This window comes from Equus quagga, chromosome 8 (assembly GCF_021613505.1).
Source record: "Equus quagga isolate Etosha38 chromosome 8, UCLA_HA_Equagga_1.0, whole genome shotgun sequence".
NCBI lineage: Eukaryota > Metazoa > Chordata > Mammalia > Perissodactyla > Equidae > Equus > Equus quagga.
This window is the reverse complement of record NC_060274.1, coordinates 35,818,376-35,842,221: the sequence shown is the minus strand read 5'-3', so window position 1 is coordinate 35,842,221 and position 23,846 is coordinate 35,818,376. Positions and strand designations below refer to the sequence as shown.

Sequence of the window (23,846 nt, the reverse complement as noted above, 5' to 3'; positions counted from 1 at the left end):
ATTCCAGTTGAAGAAAAGAAAGATTGGTAGATGACCTATAAACTCCTTGATTACTTAAGAAGTTGATTTTTATCAACTCTGTGACGTTGTCCTTCCTGTTATTTAGATTTCCATAAATTCATCAGGAGGAACAGAGAGATAAAGGTTAACCTAGGGAATTACTTTATTCATTCATTCACACACATATATACCTCATATATACTTTTGAAAACATCTTATAATGTGTTGTAAGAAAGTAGAGTTTATTTGAATCTTTGTATAAGAATTTTCCAAGGTGTTTTGTTGCCTTAAATTTTAAAAGTGAAAATATATGTTATATTTTCTGCATAATTGGAGTATGGTTTTGTTTGCCACTTTTTAAAGGATTTTTTTTCCTTTTCTTTCCTTAGGCTATTAGTCCTTATTTGCCAAGAGGGGATCCAGTTCTGAAACCACTCATCTATGAAATGATCTTACACGAATTTTTGGAAAGTGATTATGAGGTACGACATTCTGACGTGGTCATATTTACTTGTTCTCAATGGAAAATGTTAGGGAATGTAGAAAAATAATACAACAGAGCACCTGGTTTAAAGGAAACAGGTTTGCAGTTGTGTGTGGTAGATAATCTCTGACGACAGCTAATGTTTATGTAGACAATGAAAATCTCTAATCCAGGTACATTTTGCAGAATTCCTGAAAGCTACCTCCTGATAGAGCTAAAGAAAAAGACTAATGCCATTTGGAGGATTTCATAAGTAGAACAGCAACTGCTATTGATGCTTGTACCACCCCTAAAGAATTCAGAACTTTCTAAAGCGTGAGACTCAGACTAGGTTTGCCAAAGGAGGATTAAAGGGAAATTGAGGGGGCCGGCCCGGTGGCACAGCAGTTAAGTTTGCACGTTCTGATTCTCGGCAGCCTGGGGTTCGCCGGTTCGGATCCCGGGTGCAGACATGGCACCGCTTGGCAAAAGCCATGCTGTGGTAGGCGTCCCATGTATAATGTAGAGGAAGATGGGCACAGATGTTAGCTCAGGGCCAGTCTTCCTCAGCAAAAAAGAGGAGGATTGGCAGTAGTTAGCTCAGGGCTAATCTTCCTCAAAAAAAAAAAAAAGGGAGAGAAATTGGGGGTCGGGAATGGGGAAGGAGATTGGAAATGATCTGTTTATTTATTGATTAAGGAGAAAGGCAGTACTTAAATTGCTTATTTACTACATGCTGTGCGTTTAGGAAATATCTGTTTAATGCCTATTGTAGTCCAGAAATGTGTTAGGCAGTAGGCTTGTGAATGTGAATGAAATGATCTGTATTAACTGATAATTCATAGTCTTAAGTCACACCCTAACGTGCTAAGTTACACAAGCATGTAAACCAGCGGTTCTCAACAGGGGCTGATTTTGCCCCCCAGGGGACATTTGGCAATGTCTGGAGACGTTTTTGGTTGTCATGACTGGGGATTTGGTGCTACTGGCATTTAGTGGGCAGAGACCAACAGGAATGCTGCTAAACTCCTAAAATGCACAGGATGGCCCCTCTACGACAAAGAATTATCTGTCCTCAAATGTTAACAGTACTGACGTTGAGAAACCCTGATATAAACAGATAAGTTCTTATATAATATGCTGAGTGGTCTCATAAAGCTATCAACAAAGTGTTGTGGCTAAGACTCAGCCTTGTCCTCCTTCTGACCAGAGGAAAAGAGGAGATTTCTGGTGGGCAGGTTCTAGATAAAGCTGGTGAGCCCTTTTTCAGAGCTGTGACTGGTGCTAGGAGGATCCATGAACCAGGGGATGTGGCACCGTGGGCTGCTCTTCCCCAGCTTCCGCCCCGCCTCCATAGTCTTTCATAAAAGTGGCACCATCCTCAGCTCCTTGTGAATTTTAGAGGCCCAACCTAGATAAGCTTTCGTTTTGGGGGCCTCACAGTGGGCTGCAGGTTGTCATTGCCTTCTTATATTCTGGGGTTAGTTTTTAAAGGTCAGCAAGACTTTAGTTTACAACTTTCCTCTTTTCCACGAGAGTGTGAGGTGGCTTGCAAAGAGGTTAACACACAGAAATAGAGGTGATCAGTCTAGAGGGGGATGAGAGAAGGAACTCCTGTATTTCAAGTCCCTGCTGAGTCCTAAACACCTATTTAAGATCCTTTTTTAACCAATAACTGATTCAATTTAAGGAGGAGTAATATCGCAAATACCATGTTTTAGCTCTGAGATGATTTTTAGATCTTAAGATCTAAAGGGACCTTTGAAATAGTGATCCCTTGCCCTGATAACTTGAGTGTTTGGTCACTTACTGTCAACCAGGTATTCCTGGGTACCTAAGATCCAAGCATCCTGATGTGTGGGTGACCTGTATAGTTCCTTTACTTTTGTAAGTCTGTATTCTGGTTATAGGAAGGGCTTAAGTGCTTTTGCATGAATAACTTGAACAAAATATTTCTTTAATAATCACGCATACTAATAGAGGCAATGTTTCCTCATCTTCTCTTATTAGCATGTATTATAATATCATAATCCAGTCTTCTCTAACAGCATGGATCTGTTCCTTTCTAGACCTGTACAGAAGAGTCGATGGTAATAGTTTCTGTCATTTATGCTGAGTACCACCTGATGTAGGCCAGAGGCATGCTTCCTGTTCGTTTCCTGTTCAGTTCTAGGCATCATTCCTCTATTTGGAACCCACCATGGTCTAGAACTGGGCTGGGTACTCAGTTGGATCCAAGAGAAATAAAAAAACACAGTACTAGTCTTCAATGGGTTTACAGGCTGACTGGGGAAACCAGATTAACAAGCTTTAGGCAGCTAGAAAATAGGTAAGCCAGGCAGAGCAGTATCTCCTACAAGAGATCTAAAGAGAGGCCATTATTGGCCATAGTTATTGGAAAAGGTTTCTTCAGTGAATAAAGACCTGTGATGGACTTCTCCTATTTCTTTCCAGTATGTTCTTAGTACACAGAGTAGCTGTCATAAATATTCCGTCTTTGTTCCTCTTCCCAAAAGAAAGAGAATATGAGTGTTCTGTGAAAATGATGGAAAAGAGTATGAACTTTAATTAGAAATACTGAAACTTAGTATACTTGTCCTCTTTTTAAAGTAATGTAATTTAATCATAAAAAGCAATTTTATTATTTTTATGATTCCGTTACACTTCTTTCACATGGTTCACCTCTTACTGAAACTGTTTTAAATCTTATATCATCAGTTATCCTGTTGATTGATATCTTGAAGACTTTTGACTGAGGCTGAAAGAAATATGCATGACTTAATCTTAGAGCTTGTAGATGTTTTTCCCTGAAGGTTTTTGGGGTGTCTACCTGGACAATACTATTAAGAAGGTTATAAATAATTCATTTTTATTGTCATAAACCCTTAGGAACAATTCATATTTTAGCTTCCATCATTCTCAGTTTCATGTTTAATTTTGAATTGAATTGTCGCATAATTGATCAGATAGCATTCTGTAGCAACGCTTTTTATCACATTATGCGGATAAAAATTTTATGCTGCTTAACAGCACTAAAGGTCAGATTTAGGAAAAAAAGCGACTTCTTCTCTGGAATATTGACTTCTCAATTTTCTTTTCTTCCTAAAAAGCTAAGAAGTAACAGTATTTTGGGGGGGTAATGATGCTTCATGACTAATTTGTATGGGATTTCTACTGAAATGCATATAGCTTTGCCTGTTAATTTACAACCTACAGAATCGTTTTAAATAGTTATGCTTTGTTTCAGAATATTAATGGCAAATGTATAAACACGTTAAAAGTGGGATGATTTCTCTGGCATTTCATTTAATGAGTACTTTTTAGCTTTTTACTTCCTATCTTGGGCACTGAGGTGTCTGACTTTGCCCACTCTATCGTCATAGCTCCCTGTGTCCTCTAATTAATAATAATGGCCACAGGGTTGATTTCTTCAGTATTTCTGAGCACATTTATCCAAGGGCATATGAAGCCAATTAAGCAGAGAAAAGCCTAACATGAAATGTGATAAATGTTTATTTTAGTTTATGTTGGAGTCATCATGCTTTTATCGCACAATATGACCGGTCATTTTGTCTTATTTTGTATTGGAAGTTGGCAGTGCTGTGAGGCTGTTGCATGAATAGGGAAAAGAGAAAATGGAGCCAAGCTTTCTTCTTTCCCTTGAATCATATTACTCCTGGTCTTAGGGCTACTGAGAGCTGCCAGGATTTGGGTGGAAATCTTTTCAGACTTTTTTATCTTGTAAATTGCAGAGTCTTAAGAAAACAGAAACTTGATCCAAAGTATGGTTTTGGTTCAGAGAACATTTTAATGTTCTGATTCAGTATTTTTGTAAAATATATCATCTTTACTTAGTGAACCCTCTCCTCAAATCTCTAAAGTCAAACTGTAGTCATGCTCATATGTAGGAAGGGTGCAGTTTGGATGGAAAATGTGCAGCCTGTTGTACTGGTCTCCTGCCATCTTTCCTAGGGTGACTGTAGTGGAAAGTGGGTAAGACTTGAATGGCGACCATATTCCAGATTCTTTGGGGATTTCCTTCTTGCCAAATCCTGGTACTTTAAAAAAGCAAATTCTGCCACACTTTTTTCATTTCTAAATATTTAAACAATTCATTAAAGCATTAGTTGAGGTATCATTTAATATTAATCATATGATTTTTTTCAACAATATGAACATTGTTACTTCTATTTGCTGTCTTTTGAATGCATCTAAGCTGTTTTTTTCCTATGAGCTGTTAAGGATCAGTAAGTAAACTGCTCCACCATATTTTGTGTTAAAACTCTGAGGGCTGAAGTTGAGAATCAGGAGGGCAGAGGCGACACAGGATACTGGCCAAGAATCAACCGTAGGAGAGAAGCAGGATCCAAGCAGGGGCTCTGGGGTTGTCTGTCAGAACCACAAAATGTGAGATCCAGAGATAGTGAGGGTAAGAGCTAGGGGATAGAAGACTTGGGCCAAAGTCCCAAATCCCCAAACAAAATTAGACGTAGAGGCAGGAGCGGAAGGAGGACAAAGATGGTAACTTGTTGAAGGTGGGATGCCCGGCGATTCTGCTGTGAGAACAAGCCGCCATGTGCAGTTGTGCTGGCTGTGCAGTGACAGCTGCATGACCAGTGGACACGGCAGCCCAGACCTAAAGTGCATACAAGGCGGTGGGGAAAGTAGCTGCCTTGGACAATATCTGTGAGATGTTAAAGATATCATCCAAATGTTATAGTTAGTCCAGAGTGAGGACAGAGCAGGTCAAACCTAAACTCTGTGCCGTGGTACTTTATGGAAGAACCAGGGGGCCTTTCTTACTTGTGCATTTCATGAAATAACAACAGAAGTGGATGGCACCCCTGGCTTCCCGGGCATGTTAAATGGAGATCAGTGTACAGTCATTCTCTGCCTGCCCTCGCCATCCGCAAACCCATACTCTAAAAAGTGACGTTGTGTTCATGGACCAAAGTTTTAATCATAAAATTAGTCTGTCTGTTTACATGAATACTTTTGGGCATTGTTTAAACTATTTTGGATTTTACTCTGTCTGGAGTGTGCTCTTCTTCTCTTTCTTCCCCTTCATTAGGGTTTTGCCACACTGATCCGAGAATGGCCCGGAGATCTGTACAACAATTCAGTAATAGTTCAAGCAGTTCGGGACCACCTGAAGAAAGACAGTCAGAACAGGACCTTACTTAAAACCCTGGCAGAATTGTGAGTATATTTTGGTGCTTCTTTTTTCAAGTCAATCTACACGAAAAGTTTTCCATATTTTAGATCTGGCAACCTCTGAATGGGGGGCATACAGAGGAGGGAGACTTTTATACCGTTTTCTTAAATTCACTGTTAGTAAAAACCTTTTGTAAGCTTCAAATGAACAACTGGAAGGAAGGTAAGGAGAGCGTGGGGAACGGTACAATGGTATGGAATCCATCTCCTCCAGGAGAGGAGCCCTGGTGAGCAGCCTGTGGTCAAGGCCGTGGTTCGGGGAGAGAAGGGCCCAGGTCTTGCTTTGACCACTCCAACAAGGCAGTTTCCCGGTGAGGCTCTGGATCCTGTCATTCTTGGACCTGCAGTCAGTCAATCTCTCCAACCGCGGACTCCTTATCTGTAAGATCCCGGGTAACAGTTCCTCGTGGGATGGTTTTAAGGGTTAAATGAGATACCTTGATCAAGGGCTAAGCTCAGTGCTGGCTCTGAGTCAGGGCTCAGAAAATGGAAGGTTGGTTAATCTATTTCGTATTTATTGGGCACTTTCAGTCATGCAGGCTTTGTGCCACGTGCCTGTGATACAGAAATAGGTAAGATACACTCGTGCCCGTGAGGAGCTTTGGTCTAGTGAAACAAGAAGTAGACTGTGGGTAATCTCAAGAGGACTGTTGACGCCTCAGCCCCGCTCAGTGCTCCCACCACCTCAGACCACCCCGCCCCCACCTTTTTATGTCTTCTTCCCAAAACCAAGAGAGGGACACCAAAATGGCCTAGAATTAGGACTGTCTAAGACTTTCCGCAGAGGAAGTCATGTCTGTGGCATTCTAAGTTGAAACACTAATGCTTTTCTTCTGGAAACTCTGATATAGATACTCCTTGGATTCTGTCGTACCAACAAGGTACTAAGAATGGTAATAATTCCGTGGTGCTAATAATGGACTAACAGCACAATTTAGGTTCACTGGGCTTTTGGGAGCTGGCTTAGGGAATTAATCGATGTGAGTGAAAAACATTGTTTCAACAGAAAACACATTTCAGTTTTATACATCCTCCTTACAAATAAGCTTTTGCAATATGTCCTATCAGCTGAACACTGCTTGTAAGAGTTTTAGCTGATTTTTCTATTACCAGAATAAAAATTTCCTTCATTCTGGATCTTAGTTTCTTTGTCTACTTTGTGGATTGCTGTAAAAAATTTTGCATCTCTCTATAAAAGCAAACTTTTATTACTTGAATATTGTAAATTTTGGTGAGATGGGAAGCAGGGTTCTGAGAAAGAAATACTTATTGGTCACATATAGTTCAATCCCAAGGAGTAGTTTTCCAAATAAAGTTAACTTTTCTCTCTCAACAGGTTTTTCAGTTTCTAATACTGTAAAACATTTATGTATGTGTATGTTTAGAAGTGTTGATGAACATTAATGTAAAAATTTTGCATTGCCAGGTACACCTATGACAAAAACTACGGCAATGCCCTGGAAATATACTTAACATTAAGGCATAAGGATGTTTTCCAGTTGATCCACAAGCACAATCTTTTCAGTTCTATCAAGGATAAAATTGTTTTATTAATGGATTTTGATTCTGAGGTAATGTGTTTCTTAGTTTAATACTGATAAATTATTTGTACTATTTCAGATTTTTAATGATAAGACATCTGTCCAGAGGCTGGAGTAGTTAATAAATCACACGGCTTGGCTGTATGCTGACCACGCTCAGGACACTGTGACCCTCAGTAGATGCTAAGTTATTTTAGTCGTTGGAATTCAAGAATCCTTTGCTTGATGTGGTTATTCTGTAAAAGCAATCATAATTTGATGTGGAACTTTTAAAGTTGTGTGTGTGTGAAGTAATTTTTAGTAAAAGAATTCACGTAACTCATAGAAACAACGAAACGAGCCATACGCTTTGGCTCATTCAACCCTCTTAATTGTATGGGCCAGAATTGAAATTTTAAGTAAACTTCTATCGTGATTCATTTATTGCAGTTTTATTCCTTGGCATTCACAGATGTAGCATGTGGCATTTCCATTAGTCTCAGATGATGCTCAGGTCCAGGACACGTGGCGTGTGTTATTTTATTGTAAGACAAATTTGAATAGTGGTTCACTTGACCAGTGAGGGCACCCAACCTCCACAGCTCACAGTGGCTCTTGTAAAGTGGTAGAAACTGTGTGTGTGTGTGTGTGCATGTGCTACGAACTGCATGTGTGTGTTTTAAAAAAGAAAGCTAATGACAATTGTTGGTGATAGAATTGAAGAGGTTCATAAAACACAGTAGTTCTTATTCAGAAAATTTAAATAAATCAGAGTAGAAACCTTAAGGTTCCAGAAGGGTTACTTGGATTTTCAATTTTATTTTACTGTCTTTGGGGATATTATGTGCTGTGTTATGTATATATAGGTACTACATATTAGTCTTCACAAACTTAATTTAAATAGGAACTAAATCTACCTCTTTTTTCTGAAAGATGCTTTTAGCTCATTTTTCGTACTGAATGATTAAGTCCTTAGGGACGACAGACCTGCAAAGATTTAGTGCACTTCTGAGGAGGTTGAGGTACAGAGGTTCTGCTTCTCTGGCAGAAGATGATTAAAAGGATGAGATGCTTATATAAAAATTAATTACATTTCCCCGTATCCAGTCTCAAGAGCCTAGTTTGGCATATGTAGCTGTAGAAAAAAGATGAATGAGCTGAAACTAATTGCTATTCAAGAGTATGAACCAGAGTTAAGGAATCATAGAACTTTCTAATTAGAAGATAACTTAAGGATAATCTCTTCTAACATCCTCATAATTCAGAGGGAAGAAAATGTTTGGGGCAGACGTTTATGAATGTGAATGTTAAACGTAGCTAAAGTAAATTCTAAAATTCCATAAGCTTTATATCATTATGAAACTTCAGGTATCTTATTTTTTTTCTCTACATAAGACTAGCTCCTTATATCTGTGGAATCTACAGAGGGACTCACTCAATATTCAGTTGGTCAGAAGAAAAACTCATTTTTGTGGTACTGGGAATCATAAGCTGTCCATAACCACCGAGAGTCACTTGAGAACTTGGGACTATGTGTAGGTAGGATGTTTGCTATTTAGTCAGTAGTAGCAAGGTACCATTTTAGTAGTATGTAAAGCACACAGGCCTCAGATGGAGACACACTTTAGAATGCATTCTTTTATAAATATCTCATTTAAGGGCCATTGTACAATGGACCTCTTTAAGTATGAAAAATAAGCCCTCTGCTTTGACAGCATACACAATACATTGTTGTGTTCTCTCTTCTCATCGTCTCTGGCAAATTTCAATGACTGGCTCTTTTCTTATATTTCAGAAAGCTGTTGACATGCTTTTGGACAATGAAGATAAAATTTCAGTGAGTGTCTTTTGTTTTTATGTGTGTCACCATAGGAATGCTTGAGACCACTGTCGCCAGAAAGAGGAGAGATGTTTCTCAGATAGTTTTGCAGCTATGTTCATATCCTCTACATTTAACTCTACATTTAAAAATTTATTTTTTCTCTAGATTAAAAAAGTAGTGGAAGAATTAGAAGACAGACCAGAGTTGCAGCACGTGGTGAGCATGACAGTCTTCTTCTCTTGCCCTTTGCTTGAACCATGCAGCAAGGCACCTTCAGTACTGGTTTGAGAATACTGGAGTGAACTCTTCAGTTTAATGCTCAGATTGGAGGTTGCACCACAAACAGTGTTCTGTAATCATTAGGATGTAGTGTATGCTCTGAATCCAGGCTAGGGATTAGTAACAGACCAGGCACTTTAACTGTAATTCACAATTGAATTGCGATTTTTAAAAAAGTTACCACATTATGTTATCAAACTATGCCTAGGAGTAAGCACTTTCCTTCTGTAGTTACCATTTACCGTAATTATGGCATAAATTATAGCAAAGCCAGTGCCCTGCCCTGTGCCCTGCAGAGGTCCACTTCTCCTGCCAAGGGAACACAGCACAGCTGTTTCATGTCCAGGCCCACCGAAGGATCAGAGGACAGGGCCTATTTTTTGTCCTTCAGCCCAACACCAGCTCTTCCCACTTGTCTCGTGTGGCATTGGTGGTGGTGCTGTTAAGACCCATTATTCTAGATTTCCTTTGGGGGGCTACTTTATTCTCTGCACTGCTGTCATTCATGGGAGTAAAGCAGGAGTAGATTATAGAAGAGAAGCCTTCAGTGAAAACGGAGATTAGACCAGTAGGACTATATGGGTACCACATATGACGAGCACTCTTTTATCTTTGCCCACCTCTCTACACCACAAGAGGAGGCTCAGGGAGTAGAGTATTTTGTTCAGAAGTCAGTTTTAGGCACTGAAGCTTTTGAAGACTCCAGGATAGGAATGGGTGGTACTTTTTGTTTTTGCTCAGGGCTTGTGCGGATGCTATTGCTATTTTGTTCATGATTGGAAATCTCAAGATTATCTGCTTACCCAAGCAAGGTGCCTCTGTGCTGGCCACCTTGGGATTTGTTTGTAAAGCAGTGATTTCTGGCCTCCTTAGGCCGTGAGACAGGATTACAGGCCGTAGGTGTCTGTGTGACAGTGTCATTAGTGCCGTGGTGAGACGCTGGCAGAGCTCACACTAAAATAGCTCATCTTCCCTGTCAGGCGGTGTAATGTCTCCATAAATTTGCCTTGGCAGATGTGACAGAGCCTTCCCGTCCTCTTTGCGCCTCTGGGAAGCAGCACCATGTGTCCAGCTCACACGCTGACCCCAGTGCCAGTGGACTGGCAGGGCCCTCTGTCCGACCCGCGTGGAGATCTGTCTGACCACTCTCCCCGCTTCTCGCCTTAGGGAGATGTGGACAGTTAACCTGAGGAGTGGTTTCTCCGTGTGCACAGGTCGTGGCTGGGCTTACTTAGTGACCGTACACAGCAGTGAATGTCGGACTTAGCTGACTCATTGACAGTCACAGCTTCGTGGGGGCTGACGTTCCCTGTTGCTTACGAACTGGTCCTCAAGGTGTGAATGCACTTCATGAAATTAATGTGAAGTGTTTCCGCCTCTGGTGGGTCATGGAGCGTTTGTTGACATTAAACGTTCACTAAACGTTGAACATCGATTTCTAACTTCTACATAATATATTTGTAGTCTTAATCTTGCCTCTGAGAAGAAAGTGAATTATTCCGTTCCTTTGAGGTCCGTTAACTTTTTCTGACAGCTAGGGAAAGGAATCGGTTTTGAGAATTAGTTCAGAACACCTGTGCTCTTCTTGATTTTGACTTTTTATTTCTGTTTTTGATGTCCCCAGCATAGGCAGCATTTCACTGCAAAGATCTCTGAAAAGATCTCAAAAAGACTTAACAGAGAGGAGATGCAGAATGTATGAGAATGAATTTAGCACTTACTGCTTCAGTTTTTAAGAACATATTGACTCTACCCTCTGTTATATAAAAGACAAGGATTTTTGTGATCTAGGAAGACCACCAGTCTGATATTTTATTTCTGAAGTGAAGCAGATGACAGTGACGATATTAACCCTACTATGGTTAACATTCCTGTAGTGCTTAGCATATGCGGGGCAGGGTTCTGAGTGATTTACACATCGTGACTCATTCAGTCTTCACAGCAACACAATGAGATTTTTGCAGATAAACAGACTCAGTCACAGAGAGGTTAGTGACTTGCCCAAGGTCACAGGGTTGGTCAGTGGTAGAGCCAGGTCACTCGGGACCATTCTAGAAAAGGTCAGAAGCTCCTTGCTCTCCCAAAGGCATTCTCCTGTCCACTTCTCCTTCACCCAGAGATTTTTCCTGAAAACGACTTTTTCTTCAGCCTCTCCGTGGAAGGTGTTTAGAACTGAATAACAATGTTAAACAGGTGTTACTTTTCTCATTTTAATATTCATGATTGGTTCCCTTGTTCTCTTTAGTATCTGCATAAGCTTTTCAAGAGAGACCATCATAAGGGGCAGCGCTACCATGAAAAACAGATCAGCCTTTATGCTGAATATGATCGACCAAACTTGCTTCCATTTCTCCGAGATAGTACCCATTGCCCGCTTGAAAAGGTAGGTCACAGACTCCTCCGCTGGCACACTTCAGGTGCAGAAGTTGTCATCGTTGGTCAACTGTTGGTTCTTCTAGTCTTCTTCTGTCTGCTCACCCATCCCTGTTCAAGGGGAGGATTCTTGCTCTCAAAGCAGTAGGTTTTGCCAGGGCCTTCTGATGAGAGTTGGAGGTCCTGTTGGTTAGATTTTGGTGAGGAGCACAAGCATTTCTATGCCAGGTTTAATTGGAATAAAGGTTTAACCTAAGGTCTGGAACTCAATCAACCATGAAGAAAAAACGATATCAGAAGTCTGAGTCAGTTTACCAGAATCAGAGTTAGGCCTCACAGTCGGCCAAAGAGGGAGACAGGAACTGTCCCAAGCCAGAGGTACTGGCCCCAGTTGGGACTCAAGGTCAATAGCTTATGTCCTGCACCTTGCCTGCTTTAAATATCCACCTTAGGTGTTTCTGTATTTCTCTCTCACACTACATTCCATTTTTCTATCACACTACATTCCCTATAATTATAATAAATATAATTACTAGTCTCTCTTTCCCACTGTCCTGTAAATTCTTCAAGGACAAGGAGTTTGTCTCATTCATTTTGTGAACCCAGTAGCCAGCACACGTTACATACTTACTAAATGTTTGTTGCGTAACGAGTGAGTGAGCAAATGACTAAATGAATACTCAGAGGTTCTACTTAGGGCTAAATATGAACTAGTAAGTTTTATGAGCCTGCTGTTTCAAAATAAACTATAATACTTACTAGTATGTACTAGAAACCTGGCAATCTAAAGCCGTCAATATTGTTTTCCATGGTTCTTCATACCATCTGGAATGCTATCTAACATCTACAAGTGTCTTAGTAAATTCAGATGACAAGATAACAAGTACTTTTTAGTCAACTGTGTCTATCAACAAAACAAAACGTGAATTTGACCCATAAGAGACGTGTGTTAAGAAGTTGATTGACAACGTGCAGTTTCTGTGCACCCACAACTTTTATAGTTGCTTCTTGAATCCATGGTGATTAACTTTAAATATATGGGTTTTACTATGAACCAGTTTCAGCTCAATGGATTTTCAAAATCTGCAGTTAATGAAAAAATATCTTGCCTGCATATTAGTTTATTAAAATCTGTAACATTTTATATTTGGGCCCTACAACATTTTCTCAAGAGTAAATTTGGAAATACATCATCTTACTCCAAAAATAAAAGCAGATGTTTCCCTCTTTTCTTACTATGGAATCTGTAATCTAGAAAAAGAGTGAGAATCTTATGCTTTGAACAGTGCCCCTTCATTTGTATCTCACTTTTTGAGGACATGGCATTTGTTTCCAGGAGGGCGTGGCTGTCTCTAGTTGACTCCTTGGACAGAGTCCCACACAGGTGGGTGATGAGCAGCCATCCAGCCTCCTCATTCACTCAACACAGGTGCAGAGGTGCACCCGGATTCCAGTGTGTTTGTGTTTCTCACACACTGTAACCCATCTGGTTTACAGTTTGCCAATCTAGTAGTGTTCAACAGAAGGCACACTGCTCTGCCTGTAAGGGAACATCAGAAAGTTGAAGACCTGCGTATGGTACTTCTGATACATAGGACTCACTTAGAGCATTGTGTAGACCTTTTAGAATTTTTCTCTCGGATCCATTGAGAAGAACCCATTGCATATAAAAGAACACAAGCATACTGAAAGCAATTATGTTTTAAATAGTTTTTAAAAAAATTATCTCATGGTTTCCACTGAAAGAAAAATTTGAACAAAATGGATTAGAGGATTGTAATGGTGGAAATAATGCCACTATAAAATAATGAAGTCAATAATCAACATTTTTAGAACTCCTTAAATGGGCTTTCATGTTACTGGTCATTGAATGACTTCTTCATAAGAGATTATCTTTTCATCAGAATCCATTGTGGGAAATCTGTATGTTTGCAAAAACATCACTATCCTTGTTCAGGTACCCAAAGCCATCTTAAAGGAGATATTCTTGATTTTATTAACTCATGAAGGGTCTCTTTCCTTTTTCCCTTGAAGTAGGAGCTCTATATACACTTAGTCATCTTAGAAACTAATTTCTCTTATGTTTACTTATAACATGAAAAAGCTACAAATTCATAAAAAGCAAAGTAGATTTTCCCCCATTAAATGCCCCCCAAGCATGCTAACAGTGAAGTGACTGAAGGTCATAGAGATAAGTTCATCTGTTTGGTCTGAAGAGAGACTCAGAAAATTTGGTCTACTTTTCTAAGTTAAGAACTTAAAAATTTAATGCCCTCCCCCTCGGAAGTCTCTACTTCGGAAGAGTTGATGGATTGTTTAGTCCTGTAGATGCTTAGGAGGTCTTTTGGTGTTTGTTTTTATTTTGAGTGGGAAGTATTTAAGGTGTCAAGGCATTGTTCAGAGCATATTGACCCACTGTTGTTGGTAATTCACTCTGGCAGAATAGCGGCTCTTTCTTCCGTATTTCTGGTTGTCTGCCTTTGCTGGGATTGGGTAATTGTTGAGAGGAGGGGTGATTTCATATGACAACTTGTTGAAATCTTCAAGAATCCAGGTCAAACTTATTTTGAATTGATTGAAATCCCACAGCCAATAGCATTTGGTCAAAAACTTCGTAGAGACCCTGACATCACATCAAAAGCCCTTTAGGCATGTAGTTATCAAGGACAAGAGTTCAGGATTTAAAGTCACCACATCTCCTAAATTCCAAAATTAACCATAAGCTTTTATGAAATTGCTCATTCTAAAGGAGATACAGAGTTGGTAAGAATTTATAACATCTGTAGCAATTTAGAAAGACAATAAAAATCGTTTCGGTTGTGCTTTATGTGTTCTGTGCTTTAATGCACTTTGTTTTTGTTTAATCTCAATAAAAGTGCAGGTAGGTAGATAAAGTCATTTTGTACATGACGAGCTGAGTCTTCAGGAGTGAAAGAAACAGCCCAAAATTTAGAGCTAATAAGTCAAAGGGCCAAGACTTGGAACCTGGATCTTTTAACTTCAGGTCCCATGTTCTGCCCCCTGTGGTAAGGAATCATTGTTCAGGTTCACAGAGTTAGTTAAAATAATAATGACAACATCAATAATAAAGATATTTCTTAGTATTGCCAGAATCATGAAAGATAACAGTTTTTAAACGGCTAAATTGTCCTTTCTCCTGTGATTTCCAGGTGTGGTCGTTGAGCATAGTTTCGTTTGCAAACCTGATTTGTTTATGCCTATGATACTTAAAAGCAGAGTATCAGTTTTATAGCTTTGGCAAATTTATACCTGAATTTGTGATCTCTCTCATGTATAATGGCATTCACAAGGTGGCAGTATTTGTGGATTTCGAGGAATAAAGCTGGGAGGTACAAAGTTTATAGATTTTCATGAAAGAAATTTAAAGAGAAGATTGGATAAAAGATGACAAGGTCAAGGCCAAGTGGAAGTCATTATTTAGTTTATAGTTGATAAAGTTCCTGTTAATTACCCCAAATTTCTAACTCTCTTCCTTACCTTTATACTAATCAGGAAAAGGAAAATTAAAATATTATTTTTGGATCGTTTTTTACTCAATTTCTGTCATTATTCTGTCTTTTCACTTTTATTTTTACTACTATTCTCCTTTCCTGTGTGTCTGTCTGTCTGTCTCCCATTGGCTTTAAAAGTGTTTCCCATCTCTTTCCTCTAGAGGGAGCACCACGGCCCAGAACATGGAAGAATCTGAAACTGGACACATGGTTTTATGCTTCACGTGTGTCAATAATAGAAAAATTCTGTGTACCAGAAATATTTTCTTTTTATAGTTTACTCAAAATTTCTAGAGAGTTCTAGAGTCTCTACTTTCTCATATATGAGAAACGGCTAATTTAAGATACTTTTAGAAGCTAGTCGTAAGATATTTAAAAATCTGTGAAAGGCAAATTTCGGACACTCAGATTATCTTTGAGCTTGGTGTTACACATCTTGCAGTGCAGACCATTCTTGACTTCAAACTTGCTTTCAGACCTTTCTTCCCACCCAAATTGTCATTTTTGGTAGTATCCTGAAAGAGCTTCCAGCAGCACTGTCCTGTAGAATGTTCTGCAATGATGAAAGTGTGCTACTGTCTACTCTAACAAGGTAACCACCAGCCACAAACAGCAGTTGAGTATTTAAAATGTGGCTAGTGAGGAACTGAATTTTTAATTTAATTTAAATTCCAGTAGCCACATAAAGCAAGCTACTGTCTTGGACAGCTCAGTGAGCCTTCACTCTGCAAACTCGCTTTGTGGTTTGAGACAAGCACCTTCTCAAGCTTTCTAAAATACTCAGGAAAAGGGGGGATGGTTCTGTTTGAAACTTCTGAGTGGTACTTTAAACTGTTAGTAAATTTCCAAATACAAAATTGATTTATAGATACCTTTTTAATAAACTACTTTAAGCAATATACTCATCCTTATTCATACTGTCCAGTTGTATTACTTATCCAGTTGTATTACCATGTTCTGTTTATCTGTGAATGACAGTCTCACTAAACCATAAACTGTCCATCTGTATCTCCAGCTAGTACAAATGTAGGCCAGTGTCTCAATAATTTCTTGTTGGAATAGTCCCGAGTCCTCTGACTTCAGATTTTTTGCTTTTTTCCCCTATTTGACTTCTCACTGTGTATCCTGTCTCTGCTCTAGTCTCATTCCAGAAGAGTTGGGAGTTGATGAGAAAGTTGGTCATAAACATCATTGTTTGTGATGATGATTTGTGGATGTGACGGTATACAGATAGGTAAACCATGTTTTTACTCAAAATAAATGAGGATTTTCTAAGTGTTCGTTATGATTAGGTTCAGCCATGAGTGATAAAAATCCCAAAATAATAGTGGCTTAAACAGAGCGGCAGTTTAGTTCTCTGTGACAGGGAAGTCCTAATGGAGTGGCCATGCTGGTGGTGGCATGCCACAGGGTCAGAGACCTCTTTTCTCTTCCCCCACCTTATGTGACCTTGACCTTGTGGTGTGAGATAGCATCATCTGTGTTAGAAGCAGCAGATTGGATGAAAGGACTGAAAAGAAGAAAGCAAAGAGTTGCCTTGCTCGGCTTCTTCAGAACGCCCCCAGAAGCTGCCGGTCCGCGTTTCTGCTCCATCTGTACCGTGGACGTTAGTCACGGAGCTCTCCCACCTCTGGGGAGCTCGGAGGGTTTTGTTTAATTCTTGGCAGTCACACACACACCTGAAATCTTATTACTGTAGAAGAAATGGGTGAAGGATACTGGGGGACAACTACCTACCTCTGCCACGTAATTTTTAAAGGAATCTTGTGGGCAATCAAATCAATAGTATTTCTTCCTCGATGTGACCTTCATGTCTGCTCATTACTTCATTTAAATGATTTGTGTACTTTACAATACCATCCTCATTTCATTGCAGTGCTAAAGTAAGGTATTACTGGTGTTTTCCTTTTTTATGTTTGGTTTAGAGGTTTTTCTCCCCTAAATTTTTGATCTCTTTATAGGGGTTTTCTCTCCTGCGTTGATCTCTGTGATTAGCATTTTCCCCTCCATTTTAGCTGTTAATCTCCAATAAGAGACACAGATTTAAACATATTCTACACACAATTTTTAAGTCAAAAATCAAAATGTCAAAACTAGTGGCTGCTGTTATTTCCTAAACTAGATCGTTGAGCCAGAAGAGCTGATGAACCTGTGCCGTTCTTTTTATCTTCTTGGTTCTTGTTTTTAAAACAACCTCAACTGGTTGTTTTTAAATGACTACTCTAGCTATGCAACCCAGTGATCTTCCTCCTGAAACCTTTTCTGTCTGCTCATCTACTTAGGAAATATATACTGCACACCTACTATGAGCCAGGCATTTTGTAAAGCACAGGGCTTAGAGTGTGCATGGTCCCAGCCTACAGAAATCAGACAGACAATTAGGGAAGTAGTTAATTGCACCTATGATTGTGTTGTGAAAAGCATGCAGGGTGCAGAGAGAGTAAGGACTTGGGATCTGACCTGGTGTGGGGGTCCAAGAAGTATTTGTCTGAAGTACTTGCCAGGGGTGGGGAGTGAGGGCAGCCTTCCAGGCTGAGGGACAGGGTAGTGGGATGAGCGGGGTGTGAGGTGTTGCTGCACAGAAAGGCAGGTCCAGAGCGAGGATGCAGTAAAGATTCTCAGCTTTGAGTCAGAGCAGAGCAACACCATAGGAAGCATACATAGGAAGGATTTGAGGTGAGCTTTGCTGCTGAGCTCTTACTGCACCCACTGCAGATGCCACCTCTTCTGTGAAGCTTTTTGTAAGAGGGCCATGCTGGAGCTCATGTCCTCTGTCTATGCACATGGCCCCCTATTCGTGCTTCTCCTGGTCCTGGGATTCAGTGTTGTCACATCTCTGTGACCCTCGCTGGACCTTGCTACTACTCCCACTGAGCCACCACCTCCCCCCACTCCTTGTTGTCCTCTTACATGTCATCAGCAGCAGCATTTTTATCACTGCATCTTTGCATCTCCATCCACCCTGACCCTCTAGCGCCAGCAGAGAGTGTATAGTAGATGTGTGCCTGTTCTTTCAGGATTATTGGATGATGTGTAAACACATAGTGTGTCTTTTTTCTTACACTCAGGAAATGCTGTCATCGCTGCACTCCCCCATTTCTTTACTTGATCTCCTCCTTTTTGATCCTTCTTGATTGTCCGATGTGCTTTTCCCGTCTCCCTTTTGACAGATCCTTGAGCTGAGTTCTCTTTTAAACCCTGTGAGCTGGCAATAGAAATATACTCAGTATTTATTTATTTATGGAACACATGTTTCCTGAGCTCTGGTACGCTCAATACGGGGAACATGTGGCAGGGAGCAGCGGTGCTTTCATGGAGCTTACTGTCCAGGGGAGGGAACCAGAGCTTAAACCAGGGACTGAAGCAGCTCGGGAGGGGGCAGTGCTGCGAAGAAACCTAAAGTGATGGAAAGAGAGAAAACTTGGCGGGAAAGGTCCTTTCAGCATCTTGCCTTCTGCCTTTGCTCTTGGAATGTTCTGAGTTGCCTCAAATACGTTATCCGTTAAATTGTGTAGGATCCAGCACCTCTGTGAGAGTGAATGAGGACAGCCACTCCAACACCTAAGGAGGGTTCTGTCCTGTTTGTTTGCTCTGTTTTGTTTTTAAAGGATGGCAATGGAAAAATTCTCTCAAACTTGTGTTTAAGGGACTCTATTAATATTTGTTCTTGTCTGCTAACCCATAGCAGTGTTTTTACCCTGCTTTATTTGAAGGCTCTTGAGATCTGTCAACAGAGAAACTTTGTAGAAGAGACCGTGTATCTTCTGAGTAAGTAGCTTTTATTCATTTTGGTCCCCATAAACTAAGAAGTGGGATGACAACGTGATATAAATTGTCTAAGAGTAGACGTAAGTTTAGCCCAAAGTAACACAAAGGTTGGAGCCTATTTTACACAAGAATTCAATGCATGGAAAAGGAGACTTCACAGCTCTAGGAAGAGTTATTTAATAAATGCTGTTGAAATTACATCGTAGTATTGTGTGATAAAAAAACTGTATCCGTTCACATCTCACAACATAAAATAAATTGTAAATGCATTGACGAGTTTGTCCTTTTTTTATTTTTTAATTATCATCATCTTATATTACCATCACCTCAGTAGAAAATAAATAATGCTCATTTTCAAAAATCACGCCCTAAACAATTGGAGGAAATGCAATTGAATATCGAAGTTTTGGAGAGAGAGGAAAATGTTTTAGTATAACATAGCTAATGGTGTTTGTCCCTGGTCCTCTGGCCCCCGCCTCCATGCATGTCACAGTTTTTGTATCCTGCACACCAAGGCACAGAACTTACTATATTTTCACATTCCTCCAAAATGAATCACTTGCGTAAAAGCAATGTAGATTTTTCCTAAGGAAGCTCCATGCAGATATTCGTAACATAGAGTTAATATTAGGTATTTCTCCGGCATCTCCTCCCAAGAAATACTCCAGTAGAGTAGATTTTTGTCATAATGTTACATTGTGTTAGAAGGAGTAGAGAACTTACAAAGGGAGACATCGTCTCCCTTTTTTAAGTTATAAAAACTTAAAAATCCTATACACATTTAAAAAGTAAACCATTTTTTTAAAGACATAAACTATGGAAATAGTGTTGATAGGAAAACAAAATGCTTTGGAAGGCATAACAAATGGGATATCATTTTATTCACAGGTCAGCTATTATCACTGATAATGGCTGCCCAGCGTCAGAAGGGTTCAAGGTCCATTACTACCCCAGGCCAGGGCCCGTGGGCGTACGGGAGGACCCTGGCCCACAGCCGGGCAGTCACTGTCCCTCCTCTGAGTAAAGTTTTCTACGTGAACTGTGTTAAAAACTCCCGGAAACTGTTAACAAAACCATTAAAACGCCAAGAGATCAATGAGCAAAGTGTGTAAAGATAATTAAGCGAGTAAAAGCCTAGTTGGTGAATACTTTCATTTCATTGGGGTTATTGAAAAGCTTTGCCCTGAACTTGGAAGAGAAGGAAAAGAGGCAGCCCTCTGATAGTTGAGTTTGCAGTTGGCACAGTGTGTCAGAAGAGCAATATGCAAAGCACGTGAAGAGGCAGAATGACTCCAGGGCCTTTAAAAGCCTTAACTGTATCTGGATCCAAAGAAATCCAGGTCTGTCCGAAGGAAGTCAGAATCTACAGGCCTGCGTTTAGATTCCAGATCTGCCATTTAGTAGCTGAATGATGTTAGAGTTACTGACATTTCAACGTCCTCTATAAAATAAGACTATTAGTAGAACATATTTCATAGGATTATAGTGGTGATTGATGTAATTTCATGTGAAGCACTTCAATGAGTATTCAGCGCAAGTAAACACCCAGTAAATAGGAGATATTTATTTTATATTTTGTTATAGGTAGTGAGTGCTAATATCACTTAAGAAAATATGCTCTTGTCTCACCTTTCAAACTGTGTAAACAAGTTAAAGAGATAGGCTATTTCTTTAACAATATTTTCTTGAAATGCCCTAAGTGAAGTATTTCGCACATCTTTGCTAGGCCGAATGGGCAATAGCCGAAGTGCCCTGAAGATGATCATGGAGGAATTACATGATGTTGATAAAGCAATTGAATTTGCCAAGGAGCAAGACGATGGAGAACTCTGGGAAGACCTGATTTTATATTCCATCGACAAACCACGTAAGCAGAAAAGCCATCTGTGATCATAACTTTTTCTCTCAATATAGCCAGTTATGTCTGGAGTAAGAATTATCTCAAGACACGTTGGCTTAAAAATATTGCAAAGTATCCGTAATAAAAACAGCCCAGGCACATCGTAACGATTTCCAATACTCATCCTGTGCAGAGAAGTCTGGAGCCCCATCTCTTTGCATTACTTTAGTGTGATAAAGAACAAGTGGTTAACCTCCTAATATTAACTGTCCCCATGAACCATAGTTTTACCTACTACACCCAAATTGAGTAAATGTGATCTGGCTTAGTTTGTTTTTTTTCTGTTTGTATACAGAGTGCATTTATTTTGAAAATGGATAGCCCTTACCAGTCTCTAGCCTTTACCAGTCTCTTTTTATGGAAATCGGTGACTGTCACTGGACGTTGACCATATGTGGATGTTTGCTATTGTAATATTTAGTCTCTCTTTCCTGCCCCGTTTTATGGAGTGTAAATATGTTGGCGCTCCGCTTGACCATTTGCATTGGGTCTCCCATTTTGGAAAGAAACGAAAGCAGTCACTTAACAGTCACCCAGGTCCTCTTTTGTAGATACAGAAATGATTCAGAAACTAACAGTAGTGGTTTGAAATCTCCCCCCTTCCCTTTTTTATTTTTTGGTAGGAATGCTTATCTATTTCAAGATTTTCAAGTTCTAGAAACTGCTGTTATGATTGTGATACAAGAGGACAGTGGTACTCAAGTCAATTTCAGATTAAGGTAGTTGCATGCCCGTATGTCTTTGAGAATCTAATTTAGGGTGATAAAGTAGTAGTTTAAGGAACCTGAGGCAAAAGTACATCGTGAACTTGAATCTGTCCTGGGTTTGAATTTGGGCTTATAACTCGCTGGCTGTGTGACCCTGGATGAATTAGTTAACTGCCCCATTTCCCTATTCTGTGAAATGGAGACAAATAACATTCCGACCTGGCAGAATATTGGAGAAAAGTGTGTGATAGGGATGAGCCATAGTAAATTTTCAGTAAATATTAGTTGCAACCCTTTGACATCGCAAACTGTATTCTGAAGGAATCATTTGTTTTTCAGCTGTTTTAAACTCTTCTCATTTAGCTTCTCCTTTATGTCATGAGGAAAATAAAGGAAAATTAGTTCTTGCGAGTTTAGAAATTCATACAGTTTTAACATTTTGAAGGAAATAGTTTTTTCTTTGAGTTACTTTCGGTTTAAAATTGCGTTATATACATTGCTTATAAAATTGTTTTATGTGGTATTTTGTAGCATTTATTACTGGCTTGTTAAATAACATTGGCACGCACGTTGACCCAATTCTGCTGATTCACCGCATTAAGGAAGGAATGGAGATTCCCAATTTGAGAGATTCCTTGGTTAAAATTCTGCAAGATTACAATTTGCAAGTAAGTGTCCTTTCTTGGACAAATAAGCATGCTGAGTGGTTGACTAACTACTAGATAAACTTTTCCAGGGTTTATTTTAGATAGCAGTCAAATAATTCAATTTGATAATTACATTTTATTTAGGCCCAGATGTCTAGAAAACTGCTCAAATGGAGAAACTAGAACTATCAACCTTTAAGGAAGCCATCGAATGTTTTAACCATCTCCAAATTTCTCTTCCTAATGAGCAGACGTTCGTACATTTATGTAGTAAGTACAGCATGGCATCAGAGAGGTTGTGGGAGTGGTGACCCTGCTGTCAGGTCAGACCTCCCAAACCGTTTTTAGGTAGAATGAGTGTTGTGTCCATTTAGAGGAATAAAAAAAAATGTTTTTCAAATAGTTTGATAATTTCCTGAAGCCACTCATTAACCCACTGCCTGAAACATGTTAAAATACAGGATTTTATTTAACCTTTTGTCTGTTTTCTAGATTAGTACAAGTTTAATCCATAATAATTCAGAATTTGTGATAAGAGCAATGGACCCCATTATTTTCATATAAGTAATTAATATGCTAATTACAAAGTATCCTAATCTTTTCTTTAAAAGGACTCTAACAATTACTATTTTTCCAGATGCTGGTAGCTTCCATAGAACTTGAAACTATTTAAAGTCCATTTCTTTAACAATTCAGACCGTTCTTTCTTTCCCTCCTTCATTCGAAAATGAGTTTTTGTTGTAATATGGATGAAATTCCTTTCCTGGAAACAAAGATTTTTCATGTAGAGTCAAAAGATAAGGTTGTGGTGGAGAGAAATGGTTACGAGGGTGAGTAAGGAGAGGAGCGTAGTGAGGAGGATGTGTGGAGCCCGGAGTGACCATGAAGGGTGCAGAGTGGGGGCCTGCCTGCTGAACTCGGGCTGGTGGCCTCAGATTAGAGATGTGAGAGATGAAAAAGAGTGACAGAGCTGGAGGGACAAGAGCTGTGGCCAGGGAGTGGGATATTGTTAACATTAAAATTTCCAAAGGAATCCTTGCGAATATGTTCAAAAAGTGGGATGAAGGTTAAGGTCATTGGCCTGGAATTCTGAGAGAAACTGTGAGGACACAATGAGTCATCCAAGTGGGCATTGAGGAACGTGGGGTTGGGGGCTGTAGGCCAACTCCAGCCTTCTCAGTGAACTGGAGACTAACCTCGCAGCCCACAGGTGACTGTGGTCTTACTGGGAACACAGCTTCAAAGGCTTAAAGCTTAGGAGAAAAGGTTTTCCCGAAGGCGGGATGTGAGAGAACAAGGAGCCTTCACACAGGAGGGCTTGTGGGAAATCGGGGTCGTGGGAAAGAAAGGGGTATTTGGTTAAAGCAAAGAGGCAAAGGAGAGGACCTATTCTATGAAAAGCTCCAAGATACACACATATTTATTTACAGTGGAATCTGGAGGTTTGCAGATGACCCAGGGAAAGGTTATCAGAGGGGGAATGGGAGAGGCAAGGAAGGAAAGAGGAATAAGGGAATGGGGTAACAGGCGAGGAGAGGTGACCTGGGAGCTTACATTTTGTGCAGTGCCCAAGGGACAAAGAAAAGTGATCCGGGCAGGAAATAATCCACTGAGTCCAAGGCTTGCAACTGGGCTTTGGGG

The 23,846-nt window shown here is 39.9% G+C and overlaps 1 protein-coding gene across 1 annotated transcript in view; it reads left to right on the top strand.

Moving 5' to 3' along the window:
• Nucleotides 1–23,846, top strand: part of VPS41 (VPS41 subunit of HOPS complex) — a 177,852-nt gene that overhangs the window by 140,541 nt on the left and 13,465 nt on the right. The window contains exons 17-25 of the mRNA XM_046669630.1: nt 390–482; nt 5,535–5,662; nt 7,104–7,248; nt 8,993–9,034; nt 9,185–9,235; nt 11,544–11,681; nt 18,897–18,951; nt 20,678–20,818; nt 22,090–22,226. Of these exons, the coding sequence (XP_046525586.1) occupies nt 390–482; nt 5,535–5,662; nt 7,104–7,248; nt 8,993–9,034; nt 9,185–9,235; nt 11,544–11,681; nt 18,897–18,951; nt 20,678–20,818; nt 22,090–22,226 (930 nt within the window). The remainder of the gene's footprint in view (nt 1–389; nt 483–5,534; nt 5,663–7,103; nt 7,249–8,992; nt 9,035–9,184; nt 9,236–11,543; nt 11,682–18,896; nt 18,952–20,677; nt 20,819–22,089; nt 22,227–23,846) is intronic.